The sequence below is a fragment of the Berghia stephanieae genome, chromosome 13 (assembly GCF_034508935.2).
Source record: "Berghia stephanieae isolate SIO BIC M18660-M18661 chromosome 13, UCSD_Bste_1.3, whole genome shotgun sequence".
Taxonomy (NCBI): Eukaryota; Metazoa; Mollusca; class Gastropoda; order Nudibranchia; family Aeolidiidae; genus Berghia; species Berghia stephanieae.
The window spans coordinates 21,737,604-21,759,675 of NC_088372.1; the positions used below are offsets into that span (position 1 = coordinate 21,737,604).

The following is a 22,072-nucleotide window of genomic DNA, read 5'->3' on the forward strand; positions in this document are numbered from 1 at the left end:
CCTAAGGGTAGGAAGCAATGGCTATTGTCCCATTTCACGCTATAGAAACTGGGATAAACTTCAGTAGTATGGGCCTAATGGGGCTGAAGGACTCCAAACACCATAGTACCACTCTATTAAATGATTGATTATTACTAATAAATTAATGATATTAAAAGTTTGGGAAACAAACCCAAGACTCTATGATAGAGGAGACAACTAAGGTTTGACTCCTTTAGTTTCATTTTGATGAAAATTAGTATTATGAATTTAGTAGCGGTCCTTTGACCTTGTGTTTTGATTGAAGATTTGGGTCACAGGGGAACAAAGACCGTTGGAATGAATGGGTAACACTGAACAGAGCACGGGCAAAACTCGGGAGGACAGCTGGAAGGATGAAAAAGTGGGGGCTGGCTGAGACTAGCTTGTGTGCATGTGGATGCCCAGAGCAGATGATGAAGCACATCCTTAGAGAATGCCAGGATGTGCCCAGCTGCACTGACCATGGCCTAAGAGTCTGGTCCCCAAATGCTGTGGAATGGATTCGGTGTTGGAGTGACAAGCTATGATGATGATTTTGTTTCTCTAAAAAAATTTTGAGATCGAAGCTTTTGTGAGTTGAAAGCAGATATCTAAATTTACTGTTTTGAATTTGAATGAAACTATGAAAAGAAACATTTGAATGATAATTCGTCATTTACTACACTACCTGTGACATGGCGAGGTAGCTGACGTAATCATTATTTCCAATGGGAGCGTCGTATCTCATCTCCTTGACAGGCTGATTACCCAGGAGGTCCCAGACAACGATGTTGGTTCCACCTCCAAACTTGTCGGATCGGGCAAACACCACCTTGTCATTGTCGCTGAGAACAGTCAACGCTGAACACGTCTCATGCTCTGCCATTTCCAATGGTCTCCCTGAGGCAAAGTCCCATATCTGTGACAAGCAATAGGAAATGTTTATGTAATATTATGACATTATTATACTCAGCTTAATTTGGCTTGGTAGCTCCAAGCAATATAAAACTTGTTTATTTTAAAAAATGTATTTATCTATTTATTTCTTTATTTGCTTGTTTATATATATATATATATATATATATATATATATATATATATATATATATAAGTATCAATCCACTGTTAAGGTGACCACTGTGAAATGCACCAATTGGAGGACCAAGCATATGTCTTGTTCAAATTGATTAAACTGTTCAATCTTTGTTCAAATGAGTATAGTTTGATTCCCTCCAATGAGTTATGAACATAATTCTGATGCTTGATGATCACAATGGTATATAGAAAATTACTCGGTCCCCCTACTGTTTTACTAAGTGTTTCTGCTGCTTTAAGGAGACATTTGGTAAAAACATGTTTTTAGGGAGACCACATTAAAAACCCCTTTTAGGGAGCCCGGTATATGTTTATATATGGGTATACCTAAGAGTGCATTTTCAAGTGAGCTACCACCAAATTTACTAAAACAAAGTAAGTCCTTAAGAGCTTCATGGCCATAGTGTCGAAACTTATCCCAGTGTGTGTAGAGTGAAGTGGCCGAGCAATGCATTTACTAACTCATCCCTCCGAAGGGGGCGCTCAGGGAAATAACCTGGCAAAAAATATTCCCAGTTGCTCCGTGCGCCATTATTTTTGCAGTCCCCGACCCCTTTAGAAGCCTGACGACCCAGGTTAAGAACAGAGATAGAAGGGACCAGGCAGAGGAGTTGATTTGTTGTTGTTGTATACCACTGAATGGACTTGGTTTGTTTTGTTTTTAAGGGTTTTACGGCGCTTGCAACACATTAAGGTCATATCAGCGCCAGTAAAAAGGAAGAAAATGGGATAGTAAAAAGTTCTGGAACTACAATTAGAGCACCCAAGAAAAAGTAAGGCAAAGGGGATTTGTTTCAAAAAGGAAACAGTAGATTCCAAGAGCACACTATCAAAGTACTTAGTTTGAGATCACCTAGAAGTCTCATTCAGACACAGGTCCCAACAAAGAGGGATACACTCAAATGTTTACAAAGCATATATAACATGTAAACAAAACAATAAAGTGCATAACAAAGAGATGATTTACAAGGAAAAAAATATCATCTCCCAAAACTATAAATTTGACTGTTTCCCTCCCAGCCAGGGCCTGGACAAAACCAAGTAATCCCATTCCAAGACAGAGACAGAAAACAAGTTGGAAAACAGACATAGGGGGATAGAAGAAGAAGACGCAACAAGTACGTCCCTGCCCACCAAGTGAATGGAGTTGGATGGATAGGACAGCAGATCTGATGGACACAATGAACGGCTTCAATCAACATACAATTCACTTTAACTTGCACAATGCTTGCTTTGGTTTCGTGGTTTTGGGGTAGACAGTTCGTCTGATGCCTGAGTTGCCAGGGTTCGAATCCATATTTGTGGCGATGTAGAGTCATTGTGAAAGTCTCATTTACAGTCTTACTTGTGTTAATTGGAGTAAGTTACTGAATTGTAACAACGTTGTTCGTGTCCAAAAAAATGTACTACCAGCTGCACGTCGAGCTCATTGTGGGTTTTGTGAGACATCAAAGCTCGTGTAAAATTACATTTACATTTGACCGAAAAATGATACATAACGATAGAAGTCTACAAATCATATTGCAGGTTTATTTCAGTTCCAAAAGCCATCACAAACATTCATCCACTGTATCACATAAGTCTTTGGTCACCAAATAAAAGCATGAAGTTTGCTATGTGTACAGTGCAACATAAAAGGATAGAAACAGTTTTACTGATAAAACCCTCAAATGATAACAAACCAATATGTTGTTGCTGGTAAGTTGCTTAATTGCATTTGTTAAAAAGCATAACTGTGAAGCAAAAGTGTTGAAAATCGTTTAAATAAAGTTTAATGCAAAAAAAATAATTCTTAAGCACTTTATGCAGTTCTAAGCTGTCGTTGCTGCATTGTTTTTCATTATTAATTATTATTATTCTGATTAAGGATGAGGGGATAAAGAAAGAAAGAAATTAAATGCACAGGGGTGTCATTTCTTGACAGTCACCTCTAAACATTGCAACTCTTAAAATTATCATAAAAAGAATATAAGTTTTACATTAGGTATCTAGAAAATGCTGAACATAAAGCTACATTGGCCAATTAAGTTAGGGTTAGTAGAAAGACTTTTTATTCTGCCATATCTGATTCTTTCAGATAGTTCTACAAAGCATTTGTCTCTCAAACTGAGCAAATCAATGTTCATATAATATAAAAATGAAGATTGCAATGATTAACAGATTGTACTAAATAAAGATAAAACTTTTTTTTAACCCCCCAAAATATGTCAATAACACTATACAATACAAAAAATGTAATACAAATTAAAGTCATGATTGTCATTACACCGATAAACGCTCTTTCCCTTCTATTGGATATTTATTTCTTTCATTAAAGATCTTTCACCATGTACCTTCAGGGATTCCTTTTTGTGAAAATACCCTGTGGTGTTTTAAGAACAGAATAATTTCAGACTTCCCAGGTAATGATCCCCTCGAACCATGTGCTGAAACATCTTCGACAAAGTTTTAAAAATATGACTTGACTCTATCTGTATCCTCATCTGACCATGACATGTATCTCCGATTTTTGAATTACTCTGGGGTTCAGTTTGTTTTGAAGAACACGCAAGCTGATTTGGCACTCCTGCTTCACCATTAAATATTTCTTCTTGATTTGCAGCTGTTACTATGGATGTTCCAAAATTTTCATTTTGAGTTTCTATTCACTACAGAGTCATTTGTTTCAATGTTACAATTTCCTTCCCCAGTGACCGATGCTGAGTTATCAATTTGACCCAAAAAATGACCAACTTCTGTTATTTCTCGTATTACAATTGGACACTGATAAATGTTTTGATTGATTCATTGTGTCCCATATGTCGATAGAAGACATCTCTCTCGTGTTGTGGGACATCAAGTAAGGCAAATAATGTCGAAGCTCGGTGCCTGAATTTATCAGCTATTAACAATTAAGGAAGTGACATATTTGATGGCAATGTAACCACTTACATGATCTTTGGATATTCCTGTACTTTACTGCTTTACGCTCCTGTACAAGTTTCCTTAAAGGCTGAATTGTGTCATTGGGTATCAACACAGGGACCAACATCTTGCTTCCCTTTCCAGACTGATAGGCCAGCTTATATTTCTCAAGTAATGCTTTTTCCAAAGGATCAGTGACATGTTGTACAAGCTGGGGATCAACCCATACATCTGAATCTGCATCATTCCAGTCTTTTAACAACATCCTTGCGGGTTCTCCGCCTCTCCTCGCATTAAACATTGTAAGCCTAGCTACGATGACATTGCGAAGCCTAACAAACATATGTGAATCAAATAAATGATAATCATCCTCACAAATACGGACCATCTCTTCAGTAATAAATTGCTGTAGCTACTTTATATCATTCTCCAATGGCATCTCTTTTTTCAAATTGTTTGGGTTTTCTCAAATTTTTTTCCTTGTGTTTCCTCATCAAATGCCTTGAGAGTTTTGTTTGCAACTGACCACAGTATGGACAGGGTCTCCTTGGCTTTTTGTATTTCTCTGAAAAAAAGGAGAAAATAAAGCACATCATGCTATGAACTCTGAACATAAATCAATAGACAGATCGTATGCACATCAGCTACATGACAGCGGTAGAGAGGAATAGCATTCCAAATGTTTAAGGCCTGGACAAGTAACTGTCATCATTCCTTCTTGTTATATACTTTTCTACCATCTATTCCTTTGGAAGAGGTATGTTAGATTTGTGGAGACCTCTGCCACATAATAAATCAAGCGAAAAGACGCCATATATTTGTTTTGAAATAGAAATAAATAGATCAATCCACCCATTCCACCGGGTTCAGGGTTCCCTCTTCATTATAATCAAAATATGAACATAAATCGTAACACAATGAAGTCTCATCTGAATAAATAGATTGTCCTTTGTTGTTTCAGCGAATAATCAGACAATGTCAAAAGAATTTTACGTTTTCCCCCAACCACCCCTTGGAGGTATCAGTATCAGCCGAATGGTTAGCGTCATGTTTTTTACATTGAGCAACAAAATTTACTCCAATTGCTTCACTCGACCAAGGCAGAAAAGTAATCAAGAATAAACCCAAGTCCTATCCAAAGATTAACATTTCATTTAAGTTTCATTTAAGTTTATTGTAGGCCCTTGGCCATTCGACAAAATTCAATTCACATAAATTATTTACAACAATCAGAAATTAGTTATATCGATAATAGTAATAGAATGCAATGAAGGCAATATCATAATATTAATAATAACAGTAACGGCAATAAGTAACAATTAATATAGTAATAAAAGTAATAATAGACTATAGTTCATAGTAATAGTAATAATAATGACTTTCATTGTCATTGAGAGAGTGAGAAAACATCACCGGCTGGCAGAACAAACAGCCGACATCAATCAAACGTCCTCCAAACCGGTTGAGCACCGCTTCATTAATTCCTTAAAACTTAAAGACTTATTTACTTCCCCCCAACTGCCTGAACGAGGTGTGTAGACCACTTAATCCTGATTTATATTTTGTGGGAATGAAATATGACATGTATATGCCGGAAATAACAAACATACTGTTCAGATAGAAAATATTTGAGTCTTGCCTTTGTTAATTGACACAGATAAGTTAGGAAAATAAATGCTAGTAAAAACGATCAGCAAGTTCGTGAACACTGCTTCTCAACTCGAACATATGTTTTCATCAAATCTACACACATCATGTTATGATCTGAATTTTAATGATCTCAGTTGTCATTGAAAGGAAACCCCAAGAATTTTAGAATAAAAAAAGAATTGAACCTGGAAGTCAAAAGGGTTTGGAGGGGGTGGAAGTTTTATTTTAAAAGGAATGGGTAAATTAAAATTGATCCCACAAATATCAAAGGAGAAGAATGACAAAAAATGACTCACCATTGCACGTAACACGTTGGTTTGCATGTGTATAGCATTCGGGTTGAACCTGGGTCCCAGACTGGCAATGAGATTCAGTCTGTGATAGTTGTGGATGAGGCTCTGACTGAGTTGGGGAATGAACACTAGGTTCCAAAGACAGCAGCATTGGGTACCTCACAGAGCACGAAGAGGAATCAGACAAAAATCGGGATCCTGTATATTTTGTGGAAAAGATGACAAATCAATCAATTTATTCATGTTGACAATAAACACGAAGAGCCATTGTTTAATAATCCAACTAAACAATTAGCTGGTTAATAATGCAAGTATAAAAAAAGAGTTGAGAAAGGCAGACATATTGTCTAAGTATTTAATATGTTCAACTGTGCATGAATAAATATAGCTACACTAACCAGAGCTTCAGTAAACTGTTTTTAACAAACTCTCTAAATCCTACACCAGGACCAACAACTACAAAACAATTTTTTATCTCACTACGATTCTGGACATATAAACTGTTGTCATTGCAACGATATGAACTTCCTAACCTTGCAACTGCAATATAATTAACAAAAAATGTTGATAAACATTACAATGCTAGAGAATTTGGACAAAATGCGAGATCAAAAGTATAATCCCAACATAAGCTATTGTCATTTTTCCTGGAAACGCATCATTTTCACATTTAGTCAAATAAAAAACAAACGACTTCAAATGTGAATGGTTCATCAATGAATATCACTTCAAAATATAACGAGGAAGGTTTAAAATAGTGTTATTGTTGGCAAAGTGCACTGCAAAGAAAATTTTTAACAACAAAAGACTAGTAGGTCCCACTGGTGTAAAACAGTGTTGTCCTTGTCCTGAAATATTGAATCGCGCCTAACAGACTGCAGGTCTCATCTTTTGTGGCAATTGTGTTTTGTCCACCACAAAATATGGTGATGTGAAGCATTTTGAGCATGGTGCGAACTGTGGATAAACGCTATACAAATGCTATGCTTTTGTTTCAATTTACATACTTACCACAACTGAATCATGCGATATGGAACTTTGTTCTGCATCACTTTCAGGCTCTGAGTTGGAGTCTATATAAAATAAAAACAAACAAAGAAAAGCTGAAGACTATCATCTGCAAGTTTTTCTCTAAACCCTTAAACAAAAAATCATGCCATCTTGTGCTGTAAAAGGATTTTTATTTTATTATTTACTTTATGACTATTGTCCTTTAGACAAAAAGAAAATTAAGTCCGAAAACTTTTGGCTATTTTGTTTTAAATTTCAAGAATGTCAGAGTTGGCAAGAGAGGATGGAAATATAATTCCTGAAACCAATCTGTCTATAATCATATCCATATGATAGTTTTTCGTTCAAGATTCAGGTACAGTCTATTTTGGATAATCGCAACACCTTGGGATCATCGAAAATGTTGCGATTAACTGAAGTTGCAATTAACCAAAGTTCAGTTTCCTGTCCACTATTTCAACATTTTACACATTTATTGTAAACTCAAACCAGTAAATGTTATTCTTAGTCCACCACATACAAAGCAATTTCATTGAAACAAAAACCATATGGCAGCCCTGTGTAGATTTGTCAACCAAAAGCAGCTATGAAGCAAGCCGATGTCTTACTCAGATTGGACGAAGTTTCACTTTTTTCTCAACATTTGTCAGAGTTCACGAGATTAGCCGTAATGAGAGACAATAAGCTCTCACCAAACTCGTTGGTCACAATGCACAGTTGTTAATCCTAAAACAAAGGATATCGCTCAGTCTCTCTTTATAACTGTCATTTATAACCTGCTGTCAAGATTATGACCAGCCCCACCCCTCTTCTATTTAATGGCCACCGATGACGTCACAAACCCATACTGCAAATCCCTGCCCTCTTTCGACTCTAATAGAGTGGTGACACACTACCATAGCATTAAATCCCGCTCACTCTCGATTCTTCAACCTGTCACGATTTCATCCATAATGAAATTTAATCATGATATATTGTCTGATTTCTTGAATTTACCACTTTTTAAAAACCGAAGTTTGTTGCAATTAACCAGTGACTTTTATATAGAATTATTTCCATTTGTTAGGAAATGTTGCGATTAACCGAGTTGCAATTATCCGGAGTGGACTGTATTAGTATTACACATCATGACTCAAACAAAAATAAGCAAACTATGTGTACCTAAATATTTAATTCATTTCCTCATCAAATTACATTCTTACCATTAACATCCTAGATCACATCAAAAGGGTTGTCTGGATTGGCAGCAAGACATTTTTTCAGGATTTTTAAAGCTCAAATCTCTCTGATCTGAAGGTACAAAAGAAATAGCATATTCTCAACATTAAACTATGATTTTGTTATATGGCACACTGTATGAGCATGATAAAGCAAAGACAGGTTTAAGTTTAAAATATTTTATATTCGTTTCAAAAATCCATTCTGGTTTTGCCAAAATAAAATAAACACATGAAGTGTTGAGTTGGATAGCGCTAAAAGTAAAAGTAGTAAGTAGTAGTAGTAGTAGTAGTAGTAGTAGTAGTAGTAGTAGTAGTAGTAGTAGTAGTAATAGTAGTAGTAGTAGTAGTAGTAGTAGTAGTAGTAGTAGTAGTAGTAATAGTAGTAGTAGTAGTAGTAGTAGTAGTAGTAGTAGTAGTAGTAGTAGTAGTAGTAGTAGTAGTAGTAGTAGTAGTAAACGACAGATCGTACAAAGCTAGTACTATGTGTGATCTACAGTCTACAGAAGTTCCCGAATCATCTGACTCCACCTCCGAATGACTGACAAGTGACAATCATCAATCGGTGTATGTGATGTCTACCCGATTTCAATTCATAAATCAACAGTGATAGAATAAGAATGGCCAATAACTTACCATTTAAATTATCTCGGTGCCTCTTCAATGATGCCTCCAGCATCAATTTACCCCACGATGCCATAGTTTGGAAGTCAGTAAGTGACGAAAAATGAAAAAATCAGCGACGTAAATACGAAAACGAAAGTAGGAATTGTGCGAAATTGGCTAAACATATGTTTCACAAAAAAATGAGCTACTATGTTTGCTTGTCTTTTGTCGCCACGATAAGAATCCGAGCCGAGATTCGATACATCTGTTTCTAAAAATAGATAATAATTCGTATATCTTGTTCATTTCAACGTTCATCAACTTTCACACAATTGTTTATTTTATTTTCATTACTATAAAAATCCATATAATGCTCTAGAATTTTAGAGAAAATTTCGGAAAGATATAGTGCCTCACTATTGAAATATATCGATGAAGACACTGGTACCCCTATTGTGCTTTTTTCAGGTGGTCACCTTATTGACCAACGTGAAACTTTAGGCATAACTCTTCTTACTGTGGTGTTTAACAAATATCTTCAATACTAAGATTTACAATTATATATCCTTGACGGTTGGGTTGACAACCTTAAACTAAAATCAGAAAAGTGAATGTGCTAGAGGTCAAATCAATAGGGGGACCAGATTTTGGTCTCCCTATTGGTAAAGTACTGAAAAATGAACTAATAGGGGTACCAAAAGTCTCCCTAACCGGTATTAATATATATATATATATATATATATATATATATATATATATATATATATATATATATATATATATATATATATATATATATATATATATATATTCATTTATCTATTACTTATTGTTTAAGATTACTAATTGTGTTGTTGAAACCGAATGTCAAAGTTATCTTCATTTCATGACCATCAGCTGAGGCATTGTTGACATTTTTCCATGTTGTGTCATGTGATACAAAACCTTTGCTATGGCTACAAACCTGGAATATATAGTTGTGTACACCCTTCGGTACGGAGTATTGGTTTATCTCCAAGTCAGAGTTGATAGCTCCAGCAAGCAGTCTGTCTCCGTTGACTAAATGGAGGAATGTTGACCCAACGGTCTCGCCTTGCATTATACGTAACAATTCTCCTGACTGGAATGAGAAAGACAAGAACAAACGATAGTGATGCTATGCATTTGGGTAAAACACTCACAACATCCACCAGCTGGATATAACATATAAGACTACGTGTAACCTTAAACGTTTATAGTCTGTTGGATAGAATTTAAGGAGAACTAATCATTAAATGGACTTTTTTAAAACAATAATAAATAGCTGAGTGACCTCAATTTTATTCCTTCTATATGCAATAAATATGATGTATAGGGAGATATAGGGACAAATTAATACAATCTTTTCATTTAAAATATTGGATAACGGAATAAAATAAAAGGTCCATTCCTTACCGACATGTTCCAGACTTGGGGTGGGCCAAGGCTAGACCCAGTGACCACACTGTGTCCATCATTGGTCATCAGACAGCAGTCCACTCTCACCTCCTCTCCCATAGCACCTGGGGTCACGATTATATTGCTCTGGCTTCCTCCATACCTGAAAGAAGATTGAGATTTATAACATACATACATACATATATATAAAGTTGTCCGTCAGAGCCTTTAGGCCCATGGAGCCGGAGTTAATCCCAGTATCTATAGCGTGAAATGGACAATAATAGCAATTGCTTGCTAACCTCTGGATAGGAGGCTAGTCTATCGCAAAGTACTTTCCACCAGTTCTAAGAGACCCAGCTACCCATTCACTATTGGATAGACAGGGGGGTCAAAAAAATTTTGGCTGCACCCTGGATCGATCTTGGTCCCTATGCGTGTGAGGCGAGTGCTCTACCAACTGAGCTATACAGACCCCTTTATATATGTAGGTGGTATCTGATTCACTTGTGACTGGCAAAACAAACAAACAAACAAAAAATAGCTGTATCAATCAGACTAATCATGGGTGACATAAGGATCTAATCTCATGACAACTGTTCACATCTCTGGTCGAGGACACAAAGCAGGAGTGTGATAATGACAAGAAATAAGAAGAATAGAAAACAACAAAAGACAATAGAGAATAAAAAACTTTCACACGATGGGGAGTTAAATTAAACTCTAGACCAGCGTGGCTCAGCGGTACAGTCTTTGCTTCGTACCCGAAAGGTACCGAGTTCGGTCACCCGCCACTGTGCTGTGTGGCCTTGAGCAAGTCACCGTGCCCTTGGTCATTTTGCGGCACTGCACTGCAACTGACGCCTGGGTTCCAGTCTTCCCTTGGAATAGACCCAAGAGAAAAATTTCCCCTTTGGGATGAATAAAGGGAATTTTATATTTTTATTTATCTTTTATTTGTACGGCATCCCATGTCTGGCTGCTAGAGTCGTGCTCCTTGGTAGATGTTATCCACCACTTTTGCTCTAAAGAAACGGATGGGAGTCCACTGTAGAGCATCCCTCTCTTGGTCAGTCAAGGATGCCGTACCGAAAAGGTCTAGGGTTCAACTCCCCATCGTTGTGAAAGTTTTTATTCTCTATGTCTTCTGGTACTTTTCCACTCCTTTCATTTCTTCTTATTATTATCAACATAAGTGCCTGCTCCATTCACTGCCCAATTATCAGAAGTTTGATGTCACCCAAATTCCTTATATTATATAATGAGTTTTTTCAAAACCTAAATGTCTTTTTGCATATCACTGACTTCAAACTAAATACGACATTGCCAATTGTGGAGACTCAGTTGTAGAGTGTCTCACTTTGTGACAAAGTCATACTGAGCATTGTCATTGATCAGCTGGGTGACAATGATTGCAAAAGTCTGGCCTTGGCATTGACACACGCATTACCCCTCATATCTCTAGTATCATCATCATCATCATCATCATCATCATCATCATCATCATCATCATCATCATCATTATTACTAAAACTGCTGCTACTACTACTACTACTACTACTACTACTACTACTACTACTACTACTACTACTACTACTACTACTACTACTGCTACTACTACCAGATATGAAGTGAGTAGAAAAGTGCCAGAAGACAATAGAGAATAAAAATTTTTTTCGCGGCGGTGGTGGGGTTTGAACCTGCGACCTTATTGGTACGACAACCCCCGCCTGGCAGGTGAGAGCGTGGCTCTACCGTGTGAGCTATCCACGAACACAAAAAATATTCGTTTCAAACCCAAAGTCATTTCTAGATCCCCTCTCACCCACTTCTTGAGATCGCCGATTCGTTCACCACCATCGCGAAGTAATTGGACCAGCAGTTAAGCTTAATAGCCAAATATTCATCACAAACATATAACATAGAAACGATTGAGACATTGAGTATGCTCGGTGTATGGGGTGAATTTTTAATTCAGAAAAGTGAGTGGAGCAGGCACTTATGTTGGTAACAACAAGATATGAAGTGAGTAGAAAAGTGCCAGAAGACAATAGAGAATAAAAATTTTTACCACCACTACTACTACTACTACTACTACTACTTCTACTACTAATACTACTACTACTACTACTACTACTACTACTACAACTACTACTACTACTACCACTACTACTACCACTACTTCTACTACTACTAATACTACCACCACCACTACTACTACTATTACTACTACTACTACTACTACTAATACTACCACCACCACCACCACTACTACTACTACTATAATTTAAGTCTAAGTTTAAATGAAAAAAAGATCTACTCACATTCCCCCGACAGTTTTGATAGTTTTCACAGAGTAGTTGTAGTTAGACGACATTGTTGCTGTAGAAAATCCACCGACGCCACCAGCACTCAAAGTGTTACTCTGGTAATTGGCGTTGCCATGGACACCTGATGTAAACAAGCATTTTGTTATAAGTAATAAATCTTAAAGTTCCTTAACAATGATGGTGATAGTATAGACAATGAAATGTGAATATCACATACATAAATAAATAAATGCTAAAGAGGGAAAAGCAATACAGATGGAAAGGGATATAATCTTGTTATAAGTTATAATAAACGTAAGATAACTTTCATTCTTAGCTTACTTATACCAAAGGGTAAAATATACATTTACGTTCACAAATCTTGGACTACAATGCTTTCTAGGCAAATGCAATGTCTAATTTTGAAACTGTTTATTTCGTCATCAAAATTAGACCACTGACTAAATATTGGGTCATATTTCGTCACCAACATTAGACAACACACTAAATACGTATTGATTGCATTTTGTTTCATTATCAACATGGTATCTATCCACTATGTAAAGGCAATCTTTTATTTTTCATTATTATTCGTGGGTGAAGTAAATCTAGTCAGCCATGCTGTTTCCTTCCGCCCATCCCAACCCTTACTCCCAATCAACATCCCATCTAGCATTGTGTTTTTAGAGGAAATAAGGTTGAAAGCCGCCATCCACCTGTAGCTACATCACTGTCAGCCGTGCTGTTTCTTTCCACCCACCCCCAACCCCTCCTCCCAATCAACATCCCATCTAGCATAGTATTTTTAGAGGAAATAAGGTTTAAAGCCGCCATCCACCTGTAGCTACATCATAGTCAGCCGTGCCGTTTCCTTCAAAATGATATGACTGGTTGGCCTCTGACATCGTGTAGCCGCTGCCCGTAGATCCAAAGGCAGCTCGTGATAGTTTAGGGGTGCCGATGGCTGTACCTGGATTAGAAAGAGAAAATAAACGATCATTACATGGAAAAGATCCAATGAAGAAATTAGTTTGAAAATGAAATTTAATAGCAGAAAGAGGAGCCGATGATAATATGATATTTGAACACATTGAAAACAAAAATTTGCAACAAAAAAACCCAAAAAAAAAACAGTTAAAGGCACGGTGAAAGAAAATTCTCAATAAATGAAAATTTGCCTGAGCAATAAATTACTAATCGTAATTGTTTTTATTACAGAATGACCAACTATTATTGTTTTCAATATAATACCGCGAGACTAATTATATTGTTTTCAAAACAGAAAGACAAATTATGATTATTTTCATTATGAAAAGACCAATTATAATTTTTTGCATTACTAAAAGACCAATTATAATTATTTTCATTACTAAAAAAACTAATTATAATTATTTTCATTACAAAAAATATAATTTACAGTCATTTTCATTATAGAATGAATAATTCTAATTGTTTCCATAACAAATAGACACATCTTTTTCTTTATTTGGTTCTTTCATTGCATATACATAATCTATTCTGTTTCTTACAGTTTGGATTTGAAAATGAAACAAAATGAATATAAAATAAAACTATAGAAATAATATAATGTTCCTATTCATCTACATGTGCGCCTAGAGCCCAAGCTTTCCGCTTTACAAGCATTCTTTTTATTCTTATTATAAAATAATAGTTTGCCAAATCTTAAGTGACTCTTTTAACCAACTGGGTTATTGTATCAATGGTGAAGAAAAAAAAATATTTAAAAACTAATGACTCAATTTATATTGCGGAGCAAGTACTTTAACATCAATGCCACAGTTCCACTGAGACAAAAAGTATCTTGTAAACAACACCACAAAAATACAGATTAAAAACCTCCTGAATAACTTAATAACAATGTTTCCATCTCTATTTGTGATACTATACAAGAATTCTTTTTTTTAAAATTGCACAAAGGTTGTGTTTATTCGATTCCTGACCAAGACAAAAAAAACAACAACAAAACAATAACAACAAAAGAAATATTATTATTGTTTTCATTATAAAAAGACTGATCATAGTTATTTTCATTTCAGAGAGACTAATTATAGTCTTCATTCCTGCGAGACTAAGTATTATTGTTTGCAAGCAGAGAGCAAGCAGATAGAATAGCATGCTGTAAATGTGGTGGAGACTGGATAAATCGACATCTAATTGAGTTATAACAAGTGATTAAAATGTACTAAAGTGTATACATTCCTTCATTTATTAAGTACTAAAGTCTATACATTCCTTCATTTATTAAATTTTCTTTTTTTTTTTTTTTTTTTTTTTTTGGGGGGGGGGGTGGGGGGGAGGAGGTGATTTATCATAAATATGTTAATTTATTATTAAATTAAATAATCTTTTCAAAGAAAATTCTTTTAAAATCGTTTCTTCTAGGAGCCCAACTTTCTTTCTTTTTATTTTCTTTTAAAAATCATAATAGTTTGTTTTTTAAATCTTGGAAATTGTAACTGGTGTTTAAACAAAACCTTTCAATTCACTTTATCTCTTTGTCATCTAATAGTAAGAAGGTGGACGGTCCCCGTACCCAATAAATTCCCAAAGCTTTAAGTAGCATGTCTTAACCAACACGGTTGTATGACGTTATTAGAATGGAAGCATGCTTTTATAAAAATGTAGTCGGTGGTTGTTGTAAATATCCAATCATAAAATAAATAGTAATTCAAACATGAATTATCCAGACTTTGAAATTTTGCATTGCTGCATTTGCTTGCATATTCGCAATCAAATAAAGATACAATTTCATTATAAAATTTAAAGATACAAGAATTAAAATTTTATGAACCAAAGCTATACGGTAACTTTACATGATAATGGTGATGTGCTGGGAATTAAGGCAAGCTAAGGCTTTTATAGGAAGAGGCGTGGGCAATTGAAAACTTAGATATATTTAGATATATTCAGATCATCTGTCATATAAGTAGATCTAATAGCCAAATGGGCTTGATTTTTATTAAACATTGTTATTATGGACAACTTTTTGCGTTGGTTTGTGAATATTTCCATTACAACAATGAGTCTATAACAATTTAGTTTGTCAGAATTGCTAATAATTACACATTAATTCAAATACATTTAACTACGTCCATTTTATGAATTTGAAATTTCACAGTGAAACGGGCCCAAAATCCTTTGTTAGACGAACATATTATGTAACCCACCGCCTCACACTGGTATTATGTCATGTGTATCAAATGCTTTATAGTGGTTTTAAGTAAAAATTACAAGTAATGTGACATTTTGTTTTTGTCACTTTAAGAATAATTACAGTGAAATACGCTTAAATTCAAAACTCTTTAAGTCAACATCTGCTTAAATTCAACACTTTTGTTGGTCCCAAATGTTCAGTTTTTAATCAAAAGGGCATTCCATTAATAAATGATAAAGTCAACTTTGCTTTAAGTCTACACCAATATTTCTAGTCAGACACTGTTCGCTTTATTAGGATTACATCTGCCATATTGTTCTCAATAAATCATGTAAGCTTAACCCACATTTCATATTGATGACTGTTGACCAAAAATTTTGTATCTTGGTCACCATGACATAATTCTATTTTGAGGCAATAGATTACATATTAATATAATATTATAATATTATAAAATATATATATATATATATATATATATATATATATATATATATATATATATATATATATATATATGAATATTATTGTTCAATATGCGTGCATATATATTGTGGAGAATGCAGAGATATATCAATTCCTTACTAATCAAATATACTGAATATGTAGTGACTAAGGTATCAAAAACAATACGTAAAATAAGACTCAACTTACTTTATCCAGTAATGAGAATTTACAATGGGTTTGGCCATTAGAAACAAGTTAGAATATGGCATCATGTTCTACGATTATAATGCATTTTCCCTTTATTTCCAATAGTTATACAATTTTTGAAATATTACTAAATTAATATCATATTTATTTGATTTTTCCCTTTAAAAAAAAAAGAGGTACATTGCCAAAATTTGTAATAAATTTTTCTCTCATTTTTTTTTTTCTCAGATCAAAACACGTTTTCTAAAATCGACTATCTACTATCTTTCTGTAATAATTTAATGAAGCTAAATGCTTCCATCTTCCTTTTGATTATAATTAAATAGCACAGTTGTAAAATACAGGTCCATGCTATTTTTCTGAAACATTCACAATGTAAACTATACTATATCAAGACAAATTTTGAAATGTGAGTAAATCTTTGATTGATTATATCCTTTAGATGTGAATATAATATAATTTTTGAAACATTATATAATGATACATATGCATATCTATAATAATATTAGGTGTGGATAACGTGTGGATATTGGGGATTATTTTCTATAAAAGTTATTTGGTATGATATTTGCTCGATTGAGCACATTGGCCATACAGTGCGAGTAAAATGCAACAAATTGAATTTCATTGGTTTCCGCAGTTTTAAGCCTTGTAAACCAATAAAATTATGTGTTTAACTCAACGCGTGTGTAGTGATGATAGCTTAAGTTTTGATACAATCTCATCACATCACACATCATTTATCTGCTATTTGTTTTACCCCTCTTTGCTTATGATGATGCCGTTTGCTTTGATAACCAGATTACAAACTTCAAATCACAAAGACCTGCATAATTAATTAACAATCCTTTATACATTTTTTTCATATATAATGTTTGTTCAGGAGCATTCAAGTCTTCAATCGTGTGATTGTGGTGTTAATGTGGTACGTACAGCCATTGAAGAGATTGAAAAAGTGTGATAGTTATTGAAAGTAAACCAATATAACGATTTATTGAATTTGAAGTAATCAAGATTCCCTTTTAAAAAATTAGAGCATTTATATAGAGCAGTTTCCATTAAACGTGCTCAAAGTACTTTACAAGCGGTCCCAAACCAACAGCAATGCTTAGCATGTAGGATGAGACATGGCGCCTTTCAGACGGTATTACATTTTATTTTCCGATCAAGACAATGCTGTTAATGGTCAGGTACATACTTTACACCCGAGTGTGGTGGGAGAATGTGAGTAAAGAGCCTTATTTGGGAACTCAATAATGCACCATTCAGAGCAGGACTTGAACCCCAGACCTTCCAATCCAAAGGCGAGTGTTATACCACTAGAGCACATAGCAAAACAAGGGAACAACATTTCACTAATGCCGTCAGAATGATCCACTTTCATGATATTTTAGATCAACATTTCTTTGCCCTCTGATTGTTCGACTTCAATGCTCCTGACATCTTATTCAACATATATATATATACTCTCAAAAGATGTGTCCAATTTCCTTATGGTTCATCATGCAGTCAGGCCGTAGCCTTTGTTAACATAGCCTGACACCAGGCCTGGTATTTTGACATCATTCTTAGATTAGTACAGCGCCTAGAGAGTTGTCATTAACAGTACTTGAGGAAAACAATTGATCCCATTGGCTGAACTATTGATGACAACTCACTATTTGTTTTCTTTTGGTTGTCTATAGCCTTGTATTTTGACATCATTTTTTATGAAGGCGACAATCAGGCTGACATATTGTGTCTTCGGTGAGCCATTGACTACAAACAGCACCAACATGAGCATCATCTAATCGACAACATTTGGAATTTTGATTTACAAGGCTCTTTTAAGTTCCTTTCTACTATTAATCTCCATTCTCCTTGCATTATAATATAAATTACGATGACAATACAAAAATTATGTATTTAGCTGATTCACGAGACCGTAGCAAGCTAGATTAGCGCTAAGCAAGCATTGATAGGCATCCTGCGATGATACCTTTATTGGAAAATGTACCCAAAGCCCGAAGAGTGGCCGAATCATAACTATCCCCTCGTTGATGGTTAGCAGAACTAGATGAGGCGGTAGAGTGTTGACTGAAATAGTAAGAGCTAGAACCACCACCGCCACCACCAGCACCGAGACTACTATTGAGGTTAGATGCGTTAAGTGCAGAAATTGAAGTCCCACCGTTGAGCGTCCTGGATTGCATAGTGCCTCCACCTGTACCAAAACGACCATCAGGAGCATCAGTAACGTCTATGTTATGGAGGGTCATACGTGGTTGTTGGTTTTTTTTTTTTTTTTTTTTTTGATGATGTCATTGGTTAGTCACAACATCAATGAAGATGAGGGTGAGCCATCAGCAATCAAGCGTGTTGAGTTTAGGCGAGGAGAGGGGCAGGGAGAAGTGGGGAGGGGGGGGGGGAGAGAGATTGGGGAAGAAAAGAGGATGGGGGTTGAACAAATGCACAGACGAAAATAAAAAGAGAGAAATTGGAGGGGGGAGGGGGGGGGGGCGAGGAAGAGTGCAAAATAGACGGGACAGGGCGTAGTGGGAGATTGGGTTAGAGAATAAAAAGTCAAAAACATGTCAATAAAAAAGCATGCATAGTGAAATGTGAACTTAAATAAAAGCTTCATGCTGGCACAGATAAATTAAAACTAAAATATTCCTGTCTCGAAAATAACACATGTGAGAGTTGTAGTGAAATTCTATTTAGATAACACTTTTTCAGTCTCTCTATTAATTGGATAATATATTACTTTTGTTCATTTTCAGGATTCCAAGGGCTTATAGTGTGACACAATGAACACCACAATAAGGCAATGACTTTCAAAACCTGCTCAGAACTTTTTGATGTTGTACACATCAGTGTTAAGGTACAAATAGATCACCTTACTAGGTGAAAAGCGGGTACAGCTTCGAATAGCTCTTGGATAGAGGAACAAAATACCAAGTATCCTGGTGTGGATGGCTCCTAAGAAGCTTGTGATGAAATCAAGCAGAAGAAAATATCACAGCTAAGACTTCTTCTCCTTCTTTCAGATTATCAAGCATTTTGCAGGGTTGCCATAATGAATGCCACATCTCCATGCATCTCGGTTCAGAGCATCATCTTCCTCCAGGCCCAGTTCCTCCGTATCGTCCTTTACCTTATCCAACCATCTAGTCTTTCGGTATCACTTTTTCCTCTTTCCCGCTAATTGTAAGTCCAATACTTTCCTTCCCACGTAGCCTACTCCAAACAATTTCAATCTATCTTCTCTCATCTTTATTGATGCATTCTTCACTTCAGTCAACATTCGAAGTCTTTCATTTCTCACTTTATCTTTTCTTGTCCAGCCAAGTGACTATCTCAACATCCTCAGCTGTGTAAATTTACAGGCTTGGAATGGTTTTATCATATCATGTCTGAATCTGAATGTTACTCAAAGCCGACTCAATTCTGAGCATTTGTATTCAAGGAAGGAGAGAGTTGTTGAATGTGGAAGCCGTTGTTGGTGTTCAGGATGAAGTAGCTTGAAAATTCAAGCTACTCAAAGTTGTTAAGGAATCCAATGGATAGCAAATCTGTTGCGTTCATTATTCTCGTTTGCTATTTCTAAAAATCGTTATATATCATTATTAAAAAAATATAACAAAAAAACATTTGTTAAAAAGCTAGGCAAATTAAATCAACATCCAAAGCATTTCTTCTAAATAGACAAAGATTTTGTGTGACCTTTAATGAGTTAATGCGAGAATTTAATGAGAATTTTGTCCACGTGGTCCACATGTAAGGAAGTGTCTCAAGAAATGTTCAATAGAAGGTGAATGACTGTCAGCATTTTGTTTTACCTTCAATTTCATTTAATAATCAGATTGATTATTTTAATTTTTTTTTTAAAAACCCAATACATTACTGCATTTTAAATGGTTGGTATAGTTGGCTTTCTATGTCATCAAAATCTTTTTGACAAAGTCACCTAGACACCAAATCGACTGAAGACTATAGGCTAATTGGGAGAGGGGGTGACTGATTCATCGACTGAAGACGAACTCCATCAGTGGGAGAAAGTTTGTCACCGATTCATCGACTGAAGACCAACTTTATTAGTGGGAGAGGGGGTGTCACTGATTTATAGAGTGAAAACTACCTTTATCAGTTGGAGAGGGGTTGTCACTGATTTATCGACTGAAGAGTAGAAATCTTTTTTTTTCTCTAAAATTATAAAAATTGACAATAGGTCAAACAAAATCTTTGTTTATATATAGAGGTAAGCCAAGACTGTGCTAACAAATTATGAATTAAGACAGGGTGTGTCAAAAAAAAAAAGGGGGGGGGGGGCGGCAGAATTCAGGATATTCAAAACTGTAAAGGAATCCAATGGAGAGCAATTGCAGCTTCAACTGATGACAAAATGTATAAAACGGTAAATTTCAGACTCGTCTTCTTCATTCCAAGAGCACACTATCAATGTACTTAGTTTGAGATCACCTCCAAGTCTCATCCAGACACAAGCGCAGGTCCCAGCTAAGAGGGATACACTCAAATGTTTACAAATCATAGATAATATGTAAACAAAACAGTACGTATTAAAGTGCATAACAGAGAGATGATTTACAAGACTAAGAATATCATCTCCCAAAACTCTAACTGTACATTTGACTGTTTCCCTCCCAGCTAGGGTATCCGGCCAGGGCCTGGACAAACCCAAGTAATCTCATTCCAAGACAATGACAGAAAGCATGTTGGAAAACAGATATAGGGGAAGAAGACACAGTAAGTGCTTCCCTGCTCACTATAGGAACCCCACCCAGGACCATGATTCAAACCAATAACTTTTAGATCAAAATGCCAAAGACTTACAATCAATAATATGTCTTCAGTTTGTTACGAAACTGATTTATTTTGTTAGTTTTTGTGGGGGGTTTTTTTTGTACATTTGTCATCAATCAAATCTGTTTTGTTCCCTTTAAATCATTGAAATCATTTACATTGTCATCGAGTCAATGTTATTTAAGACGCAAACATTAACATGCAAATGTTTCATATAAAAAAAAAAAACATTTAAAAGACATCAAAACTATATAAAAGCATATTATCTATTCGGAAACCGACCTTTCAATTTTGGTGGCTGGGAAGACGTAACACCTCGTGACTAACTATTTGATTTTTTTAAAACAAGTTTTGATAGTCTTTGTTACGTCATATCCACACTTAGATTGAATATCGTTTTCTTTTCTTTAACAAACAAAAAATCAAAATTATATGGTCGCTTTACTTTCTGTGCATTGAGTCCAAAGAAACAACAAATTAATTTGAATATTTTTTTTCTGAGTGTTATGATGTCAGATAGAATCTCATTTTGGCCATACATTTTTTGCTTTAAATGAAAATGGAAAAAGGTGAACCTAAATTTGCTAAAAACTTTTTTAAACTTAAAATTTAGAATACGCCTGGCAAAATGATAATTATAAAAAAGGAACATTTTGAAATTCATTGAAATAAAATCTATGCAGGCCTATCTGACATCGTATAAAACATCTTTAAAATAGACAGATCACCCATCATGTACATACAGGAAGTATGGTAGTGGAGATTCAATGATGAAAAACATCTGAGGCTACCCAACCCTATTAGAGAGCTGAAGAGTAGCTTTGAACGGAAATGTCTACAGTTTTCATGACTTATCTCGGTGACTGGTGTACAGAACATATTCTGAAGTTCTTAGACTTTGAAGCTTTAAAAAAAAATCCTGAGGGGATCAACAAGATT

The 22,072-nt window shown here is 35.2% G+C and overlaps 1 protein-coding gene and 1 long non-coding RNA gene across 5 annotated transcripts in view; both read right to left on the reverse strand.

Moving 5' to 3' along the window:
- Positions 1–22,072, reverse strand: part of LOC144959157 (uncharacterized) — a 204,766-nt gene that overhangs the window by 4,573 nt on the left and 178,121 nt on the right. For 2 of the 4 annotated variants that reach the window (XM_078891677.1, XM_078891676.1), the window contains 5 exons: positions 13,340–13,471; positions 12,517–12,643; positions 10,211–10,355; positions 9,741–9,896; positions 689–919 (listed from right to left, as the gene is read on the reverse strand). In XM_078891677.1, coding sequence (XP_078747803.1) covers positions 689–919; positions 9,741–9,896; positions 10,211–10,355; positions 12,517–12,643; positions 13,340–13,471 — 791 coding nt within the window. Of the gene's footprint in view, positions 1–688; positions 920–9,740; positions 9,897–10,210; positions 10,356–12,516; positions 12,644–13,339; positions 13,472–18,308; positions 18,570–22,072 lie in introns of all 4 variants that reach the window. The other 2 variants (XM_078891675.1, XM_078891674.1) reach the window with 2 other exon arrangements.
- On the reverse strand, positions 4,293–8,920 carry LOC144959158 (uncharacterized). The gene is made up of 5 exons (XR_013642579.1): positions 8,807–8,920; positions 8,156–8,243; positions 6,954–7,015; positions 5,946–6,140; positions 4,293–4,564 (listed from the first exon to the last, which is right to left on the reverse strand). It is a non-coding gene; the product is annotated as an uncharacterized LOC144959158 (long non-coding RNA).